This window comes from Phascolarctos cinereus, unplaced genomic scaffold (assembly GCF_003287225.1).
Source record: "Phascolarctos cinereus isolate Bilbo 61053 unplaced genomic scaffold, phaCin_HiC Scaffold_726;HRSCAF=1367, whole genome shotgun sequence".
Taxonomy (NCBI): Eukaryota; Metazoa; Chordata; class Mammalia; order Diprotodontia; family Phascolarctidae; genus Phascolarctos; species Phascolarctos cinereus.
The window spans coordinates 422,147,438-422,164,278 of NW_027556098.1; the positions used below are offsets into that span (position 1 = coordinate 422,147,438).

Below are 16,841 nucleotides of genomic sequence, written 5' to 3' on the forward strand. Positions count from 1 at the left end.
GCCAGAAGCCAGAAGCCTGAAGCCTGAAGCCTGAAGCCAGAAGCCTGAAGCCTGAAGCCAGAAGCCTGAAGCCTGAAGCCAGAAGCCTGAAGCCAGAAGCCAGAAGCCTGAAGCCAGAAGCCTGAAGCCAGAAGCCAGAAGCCTGAAGTCTGAAGGCCAGACTATTTAAGCAACAAAGGCAAGCACTTAAAGCTACCACAACTCCTGCCAATGAGGAAGGACAAGTCTCCTGTTTTACCCCGCTAAAAGTCCCAGAGGGAAAGTTCCAAGCCAGGCTAGATTTTCAGGAGAGAAGAGACCCAGCAGAGGACCAATCACTCTTTCTAAGGTCTTCTCAGCTGCCAGCTCCACTCAGCTCTGATGAAGCTTTGAATCAATGTACCCCCACCCACGTCCCCACGAGGGGAGTGGGGATAGTGGAAAAGTGGCAAATGGAACCCAAGCTGAAACCTTAGGGTGCCCATGTCTTTTGTCAAGGAGCCCCTGGAAAAGGCCCGTGCAAATGTGGCACTGGAAGGGGCCGGCTCTAGGTCTGCTCCAAGGGTGTGCTCCAGCCAGGGCTTGTGGGTATGAGGGATGGAGAGGGGAACTCCCCGATTATATCTATTTGTTGTTGTTCAGCCATGGCAACTCTTCGTGACCCCATTTTAGGATAGAGTATTTTGGCCATTTCCTTCTCCAGCTCACTTTATAGATAAGGAAACTGAGGCAAATAAGGTTAAGTGACTCGCTCAGGGTCACCCAGCCATCTAAGTGTCTAAGGTCAGGTTTGAACTCAGGTCTTCCTGACTCCAAGCCCAGCCAATTATATCCATTACCCATAAACTTTTTCTCTGCTTCTAATTTAGAGTGTGGGGGGGGGGGGGGGGGGGGAGGATGAGAATACCTGAAGCTTGGAGTGGCCACCCCTGAAACCAAAGCTCTCGGAGTTTCCCTGAAGACGGGCAGCAGCAATTTCCATCTCTTCTCCCAGGGTATTATTGGGAGCGATGTGTCCAGCTGCTCTATGGGGATCCGAAGGCAATCTGAAGACAGCCCAGTTCTTTCAATTCAGCAGCTGAACTGGGGCTGCAGGTCTCGCTGGGTTCGATATGCTATGGAGAGGTCGGGGTGAGCCAGGGTGAGCCGTGGGGAGGGCGTGGAACTGGGTCCGGAATCAGAGAGGATTAAGGGACTGGGCAGAACAGCCAGATTCCCTTCAATGATTTAAATGTGACCGAGGACCCTCTGCCTTTAAGATGAACTTGAAGCTTCACACAACATCACGCCCTTTACAGATGGAGATACTGAGACCTGGAGAAGGCTTAGTAGGCAGGCTGGTATATTCTAAGCCTGCGCAGCCAGTGCCCAGGCTCAAATCCACCCAAGGCTCTCACTGGGTACCTGGCTGGATCCATCAGTGCCCTCAAGTGAGCAGGGCTGTTTAAAGCGGCAGGCAGCGTGTTGTGTTTGGGGAGTGGGGAAGAGCAGGAGGTCCATTTAGGCCCCGATAACGGGGCGGGTTGTCCTGGAAATGTGAGGGGAGGTGGAGGCCTGCTGGGGCGGGGGTAGGTGGCTTGGCTTCCTCTCCAGCCCGGAGCTTGGCCGGGCAAAGCCAAGATCCCCTGAGCCCTGCGGCTCCCCAGGGTGAGGAGCACCGCTGTGGACTTTTCTTCCAAATTTGTTAATTTCGCTAGAGGCAAGAACACGAAATTGCGTCCTTGGGGTGGGAGATGCGCCCACTTTGCAGTCCGTGACACCCAGCCCGACAGTGAGGGAGTTTCAGATTCAGTGGGTTATCCAGGGTCTGTGGATAACTGGGGTGTGTGTGGGAGGGGCGTGTTTCTACACTCTCATTCTTGGCCGGCAGCTAATCTCATGCCCGCCCAGGACCTTCCACTTCGGCGGAATTCTTTAGACCACTGTGAATTATCCGGGGAGTGGGACAGGGAAAAGCGGCAGAATGCCCCCCCAGGTGGTTTATCCGGGAACTGGGACGAGCTCAAAGGATTCCAGGCCCAAAGCGGCCTCCTCTTGACCCAACAATTTTGTCCTTCCTAGGGGGCTCCCGGAGCGTAGCCACCTGCATCCCTAACAGGTAAGTCTGGGGAGCCAGGGATCAGGCGCTCCTACCCAAGAACTACCAGTCCCAGAATGCACCGGCACCGCGGCGCCCAATCGCGGAAAGAGAGAAGGGTGCGTGCGCAGTGGCCCCTGGCTTAATTCGCATCATGAGGCAAGCATACGTCGGAGGTGCACAAGATTTGAGACCCAAGTAGGAAACAATAAGTCACAAGTGAGCACGCGCACTGACACAAGGGACGAAGTGAAGAACCACAAGTCTCTGAAGTCGCCGCAGCGGCGGCCAGTGGAAAATTGCGCGTGCGCAGTGATTTGACCCGCAGCGGGGTGGAGCCTAACAATTTAGGCGTTCTCGATGTGAAATCTCGGATCACGCATGCGCATTGTAGTCCATTGAGGCGCTGGGACTACTAGTTCCAGAAATCCTTGGGACGGTCAATCAAGTTTGCGCATGCGTGTTGACGCGTGAGGGAGACAGTTTGTGTGCGCGGCCGCTGCTGATCAAGCTTGGCTGCCTCGCGCTGGGGCCTTTGGGAGGCTGTCCTCCCTCCCCGGCCCTCCCGGAACTCCCACCTTCCCGGCATCCCCCGATTCAGGGCCCCCCGTTTCCCCTGCCCCCGAAGCCGCAGGTAAGAAACCAAGAAAGGGAGAAAAACGAGGGTGGGGGGGTTGTTAGGGAAGGAGGAAGGGGACCTGGAAGGGCGTGGCCGGTGTGACCGGAAGGGGCGGGACTAAGCTAGACACCTGTTGTCTGTCTTAAAGGGGAGTCTCTCCCCACAGGCCTTTCTTCCATCGGCAGGAAAATAATCTTCCCTCTTAAAGGCGCCTGTCAGTTTCTTAAAGGGGCCAAAGGGTTAATGGGGGCTAAGGGAAGAGCCTGCGGCCAATGCCCGCGTTTGTGGAAGGGGAAACCGAGGCTCAGCGAGGGAAGCAGAAGTTTCTGGTCCCAGGATCCATCAGGAGGCTGTGTGCCGCCTTCTGAGCGCCTCAGTTTCCTTCTCTGGAAAAAGAAGGGGTTGAACTCTCTAAGCTCCCTTGGAGCCTCACAGGCCTCCTTCCTGTTCCCCTTATGTGACAGCTCATCTCCCCGCTCCGGGCCTTTGCCCAGGCACCCCGGCTTCCTACCTGGGAGGCTGTCCCTCTTTCGCCACCTTGCTTATGTGAGAGGCTTTTCCTACTGCTACCCCCATTACCATACTAACTCACGTATCTCCTCCCCGCCCTTCTCCCGGCACCCAGAAGGCATCTAATAGCTGCTCCTTGACTGATCCTCACAGGTGCCATGGTGGGCTCCCACCTGGACATGGCCCCAGCTCCACCCACCGAGGGACCTGGGGAGCAGGCGGCGCCCCCTGCCGGCCCACCGCCGGCACAGTATGAGTGTGGGGAGTGCGGTAAGTCCTTCAAGTGGTCATCCCGCCTGCTCCACCATCAGCGGACGCACACGGGGGAGCGGCCTTACAAGTGCCCGGACTGCCCCAAGGCCTTCAAGGGCTCCTCGGCCCTGCTGTACCACCAGCGCGGCCACACGGGAGAGCGGCCCTACCCCTGCCCGGACTGCGGCAAGGCCTTCAAGCGCTCATCCCTGCTGCAGATTCACCGCAGCGTGCACACGGGCCTGCGCGCCTTCACCTGCGCCCAGTGTGGCCTGGCTTTCAAGTGGTCCTCCCACTACCAGTACCACCTGCGCCAGCACACGGGGGAGCGGCCCTACCCGTGCCCAGACTGCCCTAAGGCCTTCAAGAACTCATCCAGCCTCCGCAGACACCGCCACGTGCACACGGGTGAGCGGCCGTACCCCTGTGGTGTCTGCGGCAAGAGCTTCACCCAGAGCACCAACCTGCGGCAGCACCAGCGGGTGCACACGGGAGAGCGGCCCTTCCGCTGCCCCGCCTGCCCCAAGACCTTCACGCACTCCTCCAACCTGCTCCTCCACCAGCGGACACATGGGCCGGCGGTGGCCTCGGCCTGCACGCACCGCTGTGAGCCCTGTGGCAAGGTCTTCGCCTCGGATGCCTACCTTCAGCGCCATCTGCAGACTCACGCTGCCGAGGCCCCTCCTCCGCCTCTGCCTCCACCCCCCCCTCCCCCTGTGGTCCCGGAGCTCTTCCTGGCTGCCGCGGAGACCACGGTGGAGCTGGTCTACCGCTGTGGGGGCTGCGAGCTGGCCTTTGCCAGCGAGACCCTGCTCCTGGAGCACCAGCCCTGCCCGGAGCCCGGGACGGAGGCGACCGCTGCCCGGCCCGCAACCTTCACCTGCTCGCCCTGTGGCAAAGCCTTTAAGACCTCGGCTGGCCTGTCCCGCCACCAGCAGAGTCACGGGCCGGCTGGGGCGCCGGCCTACCGCTGTGGCGGCTGTGACAGGGCCTTCCCCCAGCTGGCCAGCCTCCTGGCCCACCAGCGGGCTCATGCCGAAGAGGCGGCGGCCGGGCGCCCACTGCCGCAGGCCGAGGCGGCCGAGGTCACCTGTCCCCAGGAGGCTGCAGCGCCGGCGCCCGCCGGCGACCGGCCCTACAAGTGTGCCGAGTGCGGCAAGGCCTTCAAGGGCTCCTCGGGCCTGCGCTATCATATGCGCGACCACACCGGGGAGCGGCCCTATCCCTGTGGGGAGTGTGGCAAAGCCTTCAAGCGCTCCTCGCTGCTGGCCATCCATCAGCGCGTGCACACGGGCCTGCGCGCCTTCACCTGCGCCCAATGCGGCCTGACGTTCAAGTGGTCCTCCCACTACCAGTACCACTTGCGCCTGCACTCGGGGGAGCGGCCCTACCCCTGTGGGGAATGCGGCAAGGCCTTCCGCAACACGTCGTGCCTGCGGCGCCACCGCCACGTGCACACGGGCGAGCGGCCTCACTCCTGCGGTGTCTGCGGCAAGAGCTTCGCGCAGACCTCCAACCTGCGGCAGCACCAGCGGGTGCACACGGGTGAGCGGCCCTTCCGTTGCCCGCTGTGCCCCAAGACCTTCACGCACTCCTCCAACCTGCTCCTCCACCAGCGGACGCACTCGGCCGAGAGGCCCTTCGCCTGCACGGTCTGCGGCCGCGGCTTCGTCATGGCCGCCTACCTCCAGCGCCACCTGCGGACACACGCCCCAGCCCCAGCTCTCGCCCCGGCCCCGGCCCCAGCCGCAGCCACCACCACCCAGGATGTCCACGTGGTACCCCACCTTCAGGCTACGCTGTCGCTAGAGGCCGGGCCCAGCCCGGCCAACTCACAGACCTTCCTCCTCGTCCAGACAGCCCAGGGCCTCCAGCTCATCCCCAGCAGCGTCCAGCCCCCCAGACCCACGCCCCCTCCACCCCCAGCCCCACCCAAGGTCATCCTGCTGCCAGCCTCTGGGGCTAGGGCCCGAAAGAGCCCCAAGAATGGCGGGAGGGAGGGCCAAGGGCCTGGGCTGGTCTGGCTCCCTGGGCCTGGGCCAGTTGGGGGACAGGGAGGTGGGGGCAGCATTGCCGGAGGCGGGGGACAAAGCCTCATTGTCCTACAGAGTGTGGCCAGTGGAGAGGTGGGGCCACAGGAAACAAGTGGGGTTCGGCTACAGTCTCTCAGGCCTGCGCAGGAAGTGACTGCTGTCCAACTACAGCCCGCCCAGGAGGTGACTACAGTCCAACTACAGCCCCTGCAGCCTGCACAGGAAGTGACCACGGTCCAGCTGCAGCCCCTGCAGCCCACACAGGAAGTGACCGCGGTCCAGCTGCAGCCTCTGCCTCCCACCCCGGATGTTTCCCTGCAGCTCCAGGCAGTGGCCAGCCCCGGGGCACCCGCTGGGCCAGCAGAGGCTCAGAATCTGCTTGTGGTGCAGGGGGGGGCAGGTGAGGAGCTACTGACAGCCCCTGGGCCTGGAGGAGATGCTGGCTCAGGTGATGGGGGTGGGGGCAGCACTGGCACTGTGGTCCAGGATGTGCATTTTGAGACATTACAGACTGCAGAGGGCCTGCAGAGTGTCCTGGTACTGAGTGGGGCTGACGGTGAGCAGACCAGGCTTTGTGTGCAGGGGGTGGAGACCCTCCCTCCAGGGCTGGCTGAGTCCCCTGCCCCGGGCCCACAGGCTCAGAAACTTCTCATTATCCGCAGTGCCCCAGCAGCTCCTTCAGACCTGGTAGAGAATGTGCCAGGAGCACCTCTCCAGCTGTTGGCCCCGCCTCCCAGCCCAGCCCCTGTGCCCCCAGGGGCTCCCGCTGGGCCTAGCCCACAGGTTGTCCAGATGGTCCCCGGGGCAGTGGCGGGGCCCCCTGGCGGGGCTGGCCAGCCAGGGCTGCCGTCTATTCACATAGTCCAGGCCCTGCCCGCGGTGCAGCTGGTGCACACCTTCTGATGGGGCTGGCCTGTCCTCCTCAGCCTCAGCTGGGGGCGCAGGTACCAGTAAAGAAGCCTCGCCCTCGTCTTCTTCATTGGGATCAGGCAGAGGGCTTGTGCAGCCGCACCCTCCAGGCTGGTCTTCCCAGCGTTTATTAATGCCCTTTTCATAGGGTCCTGCCTGGCTACTCCCTTGCCTGGGGGTGCTGGACCTCCGTTTCCCACTCTGTAAAATAAAGAGCTAAATGTCTATGGCCTGCGGTTTTGTCATTCCATGGGGGCTTGGGATGGGTCATGGCCAGAGCTTGAGGGGTCCGCCTCTTGCAGATGGGGAAACTGACTATAGAGATTTCCCTCCTGCTGGGGAAGAGGAGGCAGGCGGGCTGGGAAGGGGCGGGTGGCTGACTTAGGGCACTCCCCATCCTCCCATCCCATGCTGCTCTTGAGGCCAGAGCCAATGAGCTCCCTTGGGGAGTTGCTTAGCAACCCCACTCCCCGGGGCGGGAAGTGATAGAGATGATGCGTCCTCCGAGGCTCCCGAGTCTGGTGAGTGCTGCATCCCTCTTCGTGCTCAGTTCATCCCCACCCCTGACCCCCTTTCACGAACTCGCCCTGAGACCTTGGGCAAGTCACTTCTCGAGGTACAGCAGAGGCATCCCATCGGGAGACAGGGCCTCAGTTTCCTTCTCTGTAAAATGGGGGAGGGGGGCAGTGGTTGGCTAAATTGATCTCAAAGCACCCCTTCAGCTTCAGCGCTTGGGATTGTGGCCGAGAGATGTCCCACTTACCCACCCTGCAGCTTCTCCAGCTGACCCTTCCCACCCCCCTCCCTCTCCATACGCCTGGCAGGTAACACCCCCCCCACACCCTTCCAGAATGGAATGTTCCATCCGCTTCCGAGACTGTCCTCAAGACAGAGGGGAGTGGGGGTGGGGTTGGAGGTGTCCCTGAGCTGGGCGGGTCCTTTCCTCGGTGGAGGTGGCCGCCCCCTGCAGGGGCGGGGCGGGTGGGACCATTGCTTACTGGAGTGGAGGGGACATGGGCACCCGGGCGATGCCATTGTTGGAGGGGGCGCCGGGTGCTGCCTAGGCGGAGGAGGTCACCGGGGGAGGTACTATTATCTTCAAAGGGAGGGGGAGGACATCTGGGGAAGGAACCATTACCGACTTCGCGGGGGGGGGTTGCCTCCCGTTCTCCCGCAGGTAGACGGACCTTCGGCTCCCGGGGTTGCGGGGGCGCCCGCAGGGGTGACATGGCCCCCAACCACCTGTCCGTGAGGCAAATGCGGGAGGAGGAGAAAGCCCTCATCGTGGAGCTGCTGAAGGTCCAAGGCATAGGGGAGGCGGGGAAGAGAAGGGAGGGGGAGGGCAACGGGCTAGGTAGCCCCGACCCTGACCCCGGCCCAAGCCCTGGGCCTGCCCTAAGCCACACAGCCTCCTCCTTTCCATGTGCCCCCACAGGGGCCGCACCACAAAGTGACCACTAGGCCCTCCCCCCCCATGCTACCACCAATTGCCACCATCCCGCTGCAACCCTTACCCGCCTTGTGGCTGAACCAGGCCACCCCTCCCCCAAATTCCCACCAGCCCCTCCCCCCAGTAGGCCGGCAGATCCCTGCCACATACTGCCCCGACCTACCCCCCCCTTCCCGGGCCCCAACGAGCCCCTCATCGGCAGTCTCCCCCACGCCCCAACCCACACCCCCAGCCTCTTAACATGACCCCACGGAACCATTCGTTTATTCATCTCATTCATTCTGCAAGAGAGTACTAAGAGCCCGCTACGAGCCAGGCCAGGCACTGTGCTAGGTCTCGGGGGTACAAGGGCTAGACCCAGTCTCTCTCCACACACACGTCTGTCCTGACCCCAAACTGCTTTACATTCTGGGCACAGACAGGAAACCTACAAAGTAGCTAAAGTATGTCACAAAGATGTTACAAAGTAGCATGGATGGGATGGAATGGGAATGGGGAATGGTGCTAGAGCTGAGTCAGAGGGGAGGAAGGTGGACATCCCAGGCAGGAGGTACAGCCAGGGCATAGGCAAGGAGGTAGGAACTGGCATCTGGTGTTCTGGGAGCAGTAAGCTGTCCAGTTCGGCTGGAGTGCAGTAAGTCGATGCCACATTTCCAAGGACTTTAAATATCAAACCGAAAAGTCTAAATGTTATCCCTGAGTCGACAAGGAGCACCTGGAGACTCAAGCAGGGGGTGATTGATCTGAGCTGTACTTTAGGAAAATCCAGATGTCAGCAACAGGGCAGAGGATGGATTGGAGAGGGGAAGGGAAGGAAAGAAGGGAAGAAAGGAGGACCACTCTCCTTGAGGCAGGAGTGAGGAGGCTCTTGCCAAGGGGAGAGAAGAGTGGGACAGGATCTGAGGATTCCAGGGCCCTGGGCCCCAGCCGCCAGCTCCTCCCCTGGCTAATGGGAATTCCCCAGCCCTTGTCTGAAGCCCCTCAATGAAGGGAGCCCTTTGCCTTGGAGGCAGCTCTGCATTCTCCTTGGTGAGCCTCCCAGGAAGGGAGCTGTTCCTGGAGCCTGAATCAGGCTTTCCGCAGCTCTTCTGAGCCTTCCCTCAGGAGCTCCCTCCTCCTGCCTGTCCTTAACCTCTCTCCATCCTCCTCAGACATCCTTTTTCTGGGCTAAATGTCCCCAGTCCTATAGCTAGTCTTCCTGGAGCATGACCTGGAGGGCCTCCAGCATCCTGGCTGCCCCAAATCGTGATCTCCTCTGATTTATTATTATCTTCTTTAATGGCTCCATCTGGAAGGGAACCGAGTACTCCAGATCCAGCCTTGTCTAGATGAGCAGAGCACATGGGTTATCACCTCCTCCTTCCCGGTCCGTGGCTCTCCCCACTAAGCCCAGATGCGTTTTGGCTACCCCCTCCTTCTGTTGATTTCCATTGAGCTTGTGGTTCACTAAGCCCCTGGGATCATTTTCTGACAAACTGCCACCTAGCCCTGGCCCCTCCCGTCTTGTCCTTGTCACCTTGGCTGCCTAAGGTGATGATTTTACTTTATCCCTGTTGAGTTTCCTCTTCTTAGCATAAGTCCGGTTTTTGAGCCTGTCAGAATCTTTTGAATCCTGACCATCCTCCCGAGGGCCACTTATCCCTCCTTGCTCCGTGTGGTCTCCAAGTTTGAGGAGCATGGCATCCACTTTATCCAAGTTATACATGAAATAGCCTGGAGCCCCAGGCAGATCCCTGGAGCATTCCACTGGAGACTGTTTTTTGTTGAACTATAAACAACCACTTTTTTAAAATTAATTTATTTTGATTTATCAACAATCACTTTTATAAGCTTCTGAGTTTTAAATTTGTCTCCCCCTGCCCCCTCTCTCCCCAAGACGGCATGCAGTCTGATATAGGCTATACATATACATTCCTATTAAACATATTTTCACATTATTCATGTTGTAAGGAAGAATTAGAACCAATAGGAGGAACCACCAGAAAGAGGAAACAAAACAAAACAGAAGAAAAAAATGGCAAATAGTCTGCTTCCATCTGCATTCAGACTCCATAGTCTTTCTTTGGATGTGGACAGCATTTTCCATCACGAGGCCTTTGGAGATGCCTTAGATCCTTGTATTGCTGGGAAGGGTTAAGTCTATCAACGCTGGTCATCGCACAACATGGCTGTTACTGTGTGCGACGTTCTCCTGGTTCTGCTCACTTCACACAGCATCAGACCATACAAGTCTTTCCAGATTTTTCTGAAATCGGCTTGCTTATCATTTCTTATAGCACAATAGAATTCCACCACATTCATATACCACAACTTGTTCAGCCATTCCTCAACTGATGGACATCCCTTCAATTTCCAATTCTTTGCCACCACAAAAAGAGCTGCTCTGAATATTTTTGTACATGTGAGTTCTTTTCCCATTTGTGTGATCTCTTTGGGATATAGCCCTAGAAGTGCTATTGATGAGTCAAAGGGTATGCACAGTTTTATAGCCCTTTGGGCATAGTTCCAAATTGCCCTCCACAATGGTTGGATCAGTTCACAATTCCACCAATAATGTATCAGTGTTCCAATTTTCCCACATCTTCTCCAACATCTATCATTTTCCTGTTTTGTCATGTTGGCCAATCTGATGGGTGGGATGTGGTACCTCCGAGTTTAAACAACCACTTCTTGAGTCCCATCATCCAGCCACCTCTGAAGCCATCTGACTAGTATCCTCTCCTCTCCATCTTTGTTGCCCAAATAGTGTGGGCAATTTTACCTGATGCTTCAGAAGCTAGAGTCACAGCATTCTCTCCACTTACCATTTTAATAATTTTGCCCCAAAAGGAAATGAGGTTATTCCGGAATGACCATTTTCTTTTATAAGCGTTGGCAATCCGATCACTAGCCCTCTTCTCCCCTAGACGCCTTCTGCCCCACTTTAAAAAGTAAGATCCTTGTGTCAAATATGCAGAGTCAAACAGAATCCATCTGCAGTTGACTGTATCTGGAAATGTCCATCGCCCATGCCAGCAGGTCAGTCTCGCACTTCCTCGTCAGTTTTCTGGCATGGTGGTGGATCATTGCATCGATCAGAATTCTCATGTCTTTCAGAGTTGATTCTCTTCACAAGATTGTTGTTATTGTAGAAATTGTTCTTCGGATGCTGCTCCCTTTGTTCTGTTCAGTTTTGTTTGTTCGTGCAATTCTTCCCAGTTTCTCTGAAACTATTCCTTTAGGCATTTCTGATGCCACATTAATATTCCATTACATTTGCGTATCATAGTTTGTTCAGCCATTCCTCAATGGATGAGTATCCCTTTGATTTCCTGTTCTTTACTATAACGAAAAGCTGCGAAATGTTTTTGTACCTATGGATCTTTTTCCTCTTTTTTTGATCTTCTTGGGGTCTAGTAGTGTGGGTCAAGGGTAGGCACAGCTTAATGACTTTGGGGGACAGATTTCAAATTGCTTTCCAGGATGGCCAGACCCATTCCCAGCTCCAACAATGCCACCAAATGCCCGTTTTTCCCCAGTCCCTCCACCATTTATTATTTTCCCTTTCGGTCATCTTTGCCAGTCTGATGGATATGAAATAGAATATCACCTTTTTTAAAAATCGCATTTCTCTAATTAAGAGTGATTTGGAGCATTTTTGCGTATGTCTGTTGATAGCTTGGATTTCTTCCTTTGCAAATGGCCTCTTCCAATCCTTTGAAGGGAAAGGAAGAAGGAAGGGAATCAGCTTTTATGTGGCGTCTGCTACGTTCCAGACACTGTGCTAAGTGCTTTACAAAGATTATTTCATTTGATCCCGTTACTTATTTTTTTCATAACGATTGGAATCCATTCCATGTCTATCATGGATATCAGAACTATGGATGTTCATGATGGAGCTGTATTATCTCTTTGTAACGCCCAGCATTCCGCTTTTGAGATAGCCATCCCTTTCGTGAGCTGTTCCAGAGGTTTTTTAGGAATCCAAGTCAAGCTCCTGGCTTATCATTCTCAGATTCTGTTCTCTTCCTTTTTTTTTTTTAAATCATGACAACATTCACCCCCTCTGGCCTTGCAGACCCATTTCCACCAGCTTTCAGATGTCACTGAGAGAGTTTTGGCCGTCGCAGCTGCCAGATCTCTCAGGACTCAAGGATGGAGTTCCTCTGGCCCACATGGCTTGAGTTCATCAAGGGTAGCTTTTTCCTTATTGATCGTGAGTCTTACTCCCTGTCAGCCGTTTGGGACCTTTCGTTCCCAGAGCCAGGGTCATCCTCCTTGGCAGATAAAATGAGCACTTAGAAGCTATCATTGTCCTGGCTGCCCCAAGCAAAGCACCCTTTCCCATTTCTTCTTTGACGCTCCTCTCTATAGCTAAAGGAGCCCTTTAGTGTCCTTACCTCCCCCTGAACTTTAGCATTTTTTAAAAATGTTCTTTTTTGTGAGAAAATCAGGATTAAGTGACTTGCCCAGGGTCACACAGTTAGTAAGTGTCAAGTGTCTGGTCCGAGGCTGGATTTGAACTCAGCTCCTCCTGACTCCAGGGCTGGTGTGCTAGCCACTGCATCACCTAGCTGCCCCCAGATACAGATTCTTCATAGAGGACTTTGTTACACTCTTACAGTCATTCTGTCATCTGACCTTATTCTTGTACATTTCTTCCAAGAATCTAGGTTGGGCAGTGAGCTCCCTTTGCAAACAAATCTTATTTTTCTCCTCATTGGAATGTCCTGTTTATATCTGAGCATTTACACCATGAGATCCGTACTAACCTTCTTTTGAACCATTCTGAATGTGCTTTCCTGAAATCTAGGCATTCATTCCAGGCTGTACCTGGTATTCCTCTCCTCAGTCACAAGCTTTAAGGTAGAATGGTTACTTTGTCCTGGGGTTCCATCATTTCCTCCCCAACTACTAGTTCCACCTATCAGTGTGAATCATATTCAGAATAGTATTTTCCTTGGAAGAGGATGAAATTATCACTAAAGCCAGTCAAGAACTCATCAGTAGCTGATCTCCTTTTAGTAAAGAGAGAGAGAGAGAGAGAGAGAGAGAGAGAAGAGAGAGAGAGAGAGAGAGAGAGAGAGCGCTTTAGCAGATATCTGAATCTTGGAAGTCCCTCATCACTACTGTATCTCACCTTGGTGCCTGGCTTGTGACCAGTTTTCCAAGCCATTCATCTAACTTCTCCTTCTGTCCAGATGGTCTATAGTACCTATACTCCAGTGACAACATCTCCTCTGTTCTTCCCTCCGATGACCTTCACCCAACCACTCCGTCACCCTTCCCCACTCTGGTCTACATGAAGATAGTTTCTTAACATCCTGGGCTACCTTTATCTTCTTAGCAAAAGAAATTGTGTAACAGAAGCTCATTTCTCATTTCTTTCTATTTAGTGACCATTAAGTTTGTTCACAAGAAATTAGTTAAAATAGCTACCCAGTGCTACCCTTTTGACACATTCTGTTTCTTTTGGAGGAGTAACACTCATCCAGCCATATCCCAGCTATGGCTTTCTCTTATTCCTCTGGGTCGCAGTGAGAGGTAGGAAGACATATTTGTTTCTTTGAGTGGTACTTCTAATTACTGCCACTTACGTCAGCCTTCTAGAGCTTAGTATCTGAGCACTGCCCAGAAGAATAAGCAATACATGGTGACTGAATGAGAGTGAGGAGTCCCTGGGGTGTCCAGGAGGATGGTGGTGCCAGTTTGGAAGAGGGGTAGATTTGTGGGAAAAGTCAACAAGTAAGTGTGCGTTTAGTAAGCTACGAGTTGCCAGGCACTGTTAAGCTCTTGGTACACAAAGAAAGAAGAAACCCATTCTCTGTCCCAGAAGAGCTCTCAGTCTGATGGAAAAGACAATGCGCAAACAGGATATTGGGGATAATAACAGAGGGAAGACAAGGTGGAGGAGGACCAGGAAGGGCTCCTTGGAGAAAGTCAGGCTTCAGCTGAGATGTGAAGGAATCCAGGAAGCAGCAATGAACAGAGGGAGAGCTCTAGACGTGGGAGATCAGTGAAAATACCCACAGTAGGAAGATGGCCTATTTGAGACACAGCAGATTATGCGGAAGGGACGAGGATGAGCATATCTATGATGCGGGGCTAAGCACTTTACAATTATCTCATTTGATTCTTCTTCATCCTATTTTATAGTTGAGGAAACTGAGGCAAACAGGGTTAAGTGACCTGCCCAGCTAATAACTGTCCGAGGCCAGATTTGAACTTGTCTTTCTGACTCCAGGCCTAGCGCCCTATCCACTGAGCCACCTTATTGTCTGTAGATAGAGAAGAGCAAGGTGTAAGAAGACTGAAAAGGTGGGGGTAGGGCTCTAAAAACCAAACATTTTCCATTTGACCCTGGAGGCAATAGGGAGCCACTTTAGTTTCCTGAGGAGGAGAGGTAGCATGATGGGAGCTGCACTTTAGGAAAATTCCTTTGGTGGCCAAAGGGAGGATGGACTGGGGAGTTTGGAGAGACACCCGAGGCAGGCTGACCCCCCAGCAGCTCAGTCCCACAGTCCGGGCGGGAAGGGATGAGGGCCTGCACCAGGGTGGGGGCAGGGTCAGAGAGAAGGGATTGGGAGGTAGAGGAGGTGAAATAGACCTTGGCCAGGACTTGGATATGGGGGTGACAAGCAGCACTGAGTCCTGGATGTCGCCTAGTTTTCAAGCCTGAGGGCCCGGGAGGGGGATGGTATTCTCTACAGTAATAGGGAAAGTAGGAGGGGTAAAGGCTGAGGAGGAAAGATAATGAGCTGGGTCTGGGGCATGTTGAGTTGAGATGTCCGAGACTTCCGAGATGGGAGATCAAGGGTCAGCCCAGAGGCTTGGGCTGGATACCTAGATCTGGGAGTCCTGGGCATCTCTATCTAGCTGGTCATTGAATCCATGGGAGCAGATGAGGTCACCGAGTGAGGTCATAGAGCGGGGAAGATGAGTCCCGCTTTGGACACGTTGAATCCGATGCCCACGGCACATGCAGCCGGACAATCAGGAAAGAGAGGGAGGCTAGCCTGAGGTCTTGGGGGCATTGGCGTAGGGTTGAGTGCTGAACCGTGAGAGCTGTTGAGGATGCCAAGAGAGCCAGGGAAGGGGGCGCCATGGACAGAGCCGTGAGGTGTGTATAGCCACAGGCAAGGCCTGGGATGCGGACAGTGACGCAACAGAGGAGACTGAGGCGGGAGAACCAGCTCAGCCTTTCTTGCAGACCTAGGGAGGAAAGAGGAACCCTTCTCTGCAGACTGCCACTCCTCTGTTCCCCTCCTCCTCAGCAGTCCGGCCATCCCCTCCCCCCCAGGCCCCCAGAAGCCCTTCCCTTCCCAGTGTTCCCACGGGCCGCTCCCTCCCCTTCCTCATGGGCTTACCCCATCTTCCTCAGGTCTCTCCTGGGCCCTTCCCTCAGGCTCCTTCCTTCTCCTCTCAATGTCAGCCCCACGTTGTGGCCACCTCACATTCTGCTCAGGATCCCCCCAGAACCTTATCCTCTGCTGGCTTTCCATCTGCCCTTCCCCACCATCCTGCCTCTCTTGAGGTTCCCTCCATGATCACCACCCCTCTCCCGCAGACTTTTACTCAGTGTCTCCAACAGCTCTTGCCCAACCCCTCCCTCCAGTTCACCAGCCACTCCCCTTCACATTTTTACATTTGATTTATTTTCAATGAACAGAAATGTATTTTCTCTCCCTGGACCCTTGCCCCTCCCTCCCACCGTGCCTCCCAAAGCCCTCCCGAAGTGTTCTGGTTCCCAGAAACCTCCCCAGCACTTAGCACAGTGCCTGACACGTAGTAGGTGCTTCATGAAAGCTTGATGGCTGGCTGATCTGCACCCTGAGTATTCCCACCAGCCCCTTTGCCTCAGTGGCCCCCTGGACCCTATTCTCCAGTGCTGACCCAGCCCTGTCACCAGAGGCTCCCTCAGTGGGTGTCCTCACCAGCCCTGGCTCCACCCCTTCCGCATCCTCACTAGGCTTCTCCCACCAGCTCCTCCCCACTTGTCTCCCCACCAATGAGCAGCCGTCTCTCTTTCTTTGTGCCCTGACTTCTGCCCCTTTATTCTCAGGATGGGGTGAAGGACACAGAGAACCGCGTGGCCCTCCATGCCCTGACTCGGCCCCCTGCCCTCCTGCTCCTGGCTGCTGCCAGCAGTGGCCTCCGCTTTGTCCTGGCCTCCTTCGCCCTGGCCCTGCTTTTGCCCGTTGCCCTGGCTGTGGCTGCCCTCAAGCTGATGGTGCGGATGCGATGGGGTTCGCTCCCCTCAGACTCTGGCCTAGGAGGCCCCTGGGTGGCTGTGTGGGGAACTGATGATGTGTGTGGGGTCCTGGCCCTGAGGCCCGGCCCCAGCAGAGGCAGCCTGTCTGTAGCTCGCCTGGCCGTGGCCCGCTGGCACCGTCGACGTGGCGTGGGCACGAAGCTGCTGGCCTTCGCTGAGGCCCAAGCCCGGGCATGGGCCCGCCAGGCCGGGGGCCCTCGAGCCAAGCTCATAGTCCCTGCTCCAGTGGGAGCCCGAGGGGCCACTGCCCTCCTGGAGGGAAGAGGCTACCATCCCGAGGGAGGCTGGGGTTGGATGGGTCACACCTTTGTGAGGGAGTTCATGAAAGAATTCTGACGCCTGCTGTGTCCCTTCCACACCCTGGCCTTGGTGCAGCGGGCACGGAGGACAGGCTGCCATTCAGGACACCTGCCCGCTCTCAAGCCTCAGCTCTGGCTCTAGCCCAGTCCGTGACCCTGGGCCTGGCTCTTCTTCCCTCTGGGTCTCACCTCTAGGGAATGGGGGAAAGGACACTTGAACTGCCCACCTCACAGGATTAAACATGGGGAATCCCCGTTGGCCCACCCTCAAGCTGCTCCTTTTTTATACCAGTGACTCTCAGATGATCCCCCCCTGCCCTCTGTGGGGGTCCTCAGGCAATCTGCCCCCACCCTCCCTTCCCCCTGCACCTCCAGCAGCCCTTGGGGGCCTCTGCCCTCTGGCCCCCCGAGTCAGCCTCTTCACCTTCCCTGCACCCCTTCAGATGGTTCTGTGCCCTGCCA

At 55.9% G+C, this 16,841-nt stretch overlaps 2 protein-coding genes across 4 annotated transcripts; both read left to right on the plus strand.

The window, feature by feature from the left end:
• The first annotated feature begins 2,063 nt into the window (after positions 1-2,063).
• Positions 2,064-6,604, plus strand: ZNF628 (zinc finger protein 628). Its single transcript, XM_021003521.2, has 2 exons — positions 2,064-2,690; positions 3,339-6,604. Exon 2 carries the CDS (start codon positions 3,344-3,346, stop codon positions 6,371-6,373), a length of 3,030 nt encoding a protein of 1,009 aa, XP_020859180.1. The 5' UTR covers positions 2,064-2,690; positions 3,339-3,343; the 3' UTR covers positions 6,374-6,604.
• A 210-nt stretch (positions 6,605-6,814) lies between these two features.
• NAT14 (N-acetyltransferase 14 (putative)) lies at positions 6,815-16,650 on the plus strand. 3 transcript variants are annotated; one of them, XM_021003533.2, is made up of 3 exons: positions 6,815-6,900; positions 7,557-7,678; positions 15,871-16,650. In XM_021003533.2, exons 2-3 carry the CDS (start codon positions 7,607-7,609, stop codon positions 16,414-16,416), a joined length of 618 nt encoding a protein of 205 aa, XP_020859192.1. In that variant the 5' UTR covers positions 6,815-6,900; positions 7,557-7,606; the 3' UTR covers positions 16,417-16,650. The 3 variants fall into 3 exon arrangements, with proteins under 3 accessions (XP_020859192.1, XP_078002176.1, XP_020859193.1); XM_078146050.1 differs by lacking the exon at positions 6,815-6,900 and adding an exon at positions 6,933-6,995; XM_021003534.2 differs by lacking the exon at positions 6,815-6,900 and adding an exon at positions 7,368-7,465.
• The last annotated feature ends 191 nt before the right edge of the window (positions 16,651-16,841 follow it).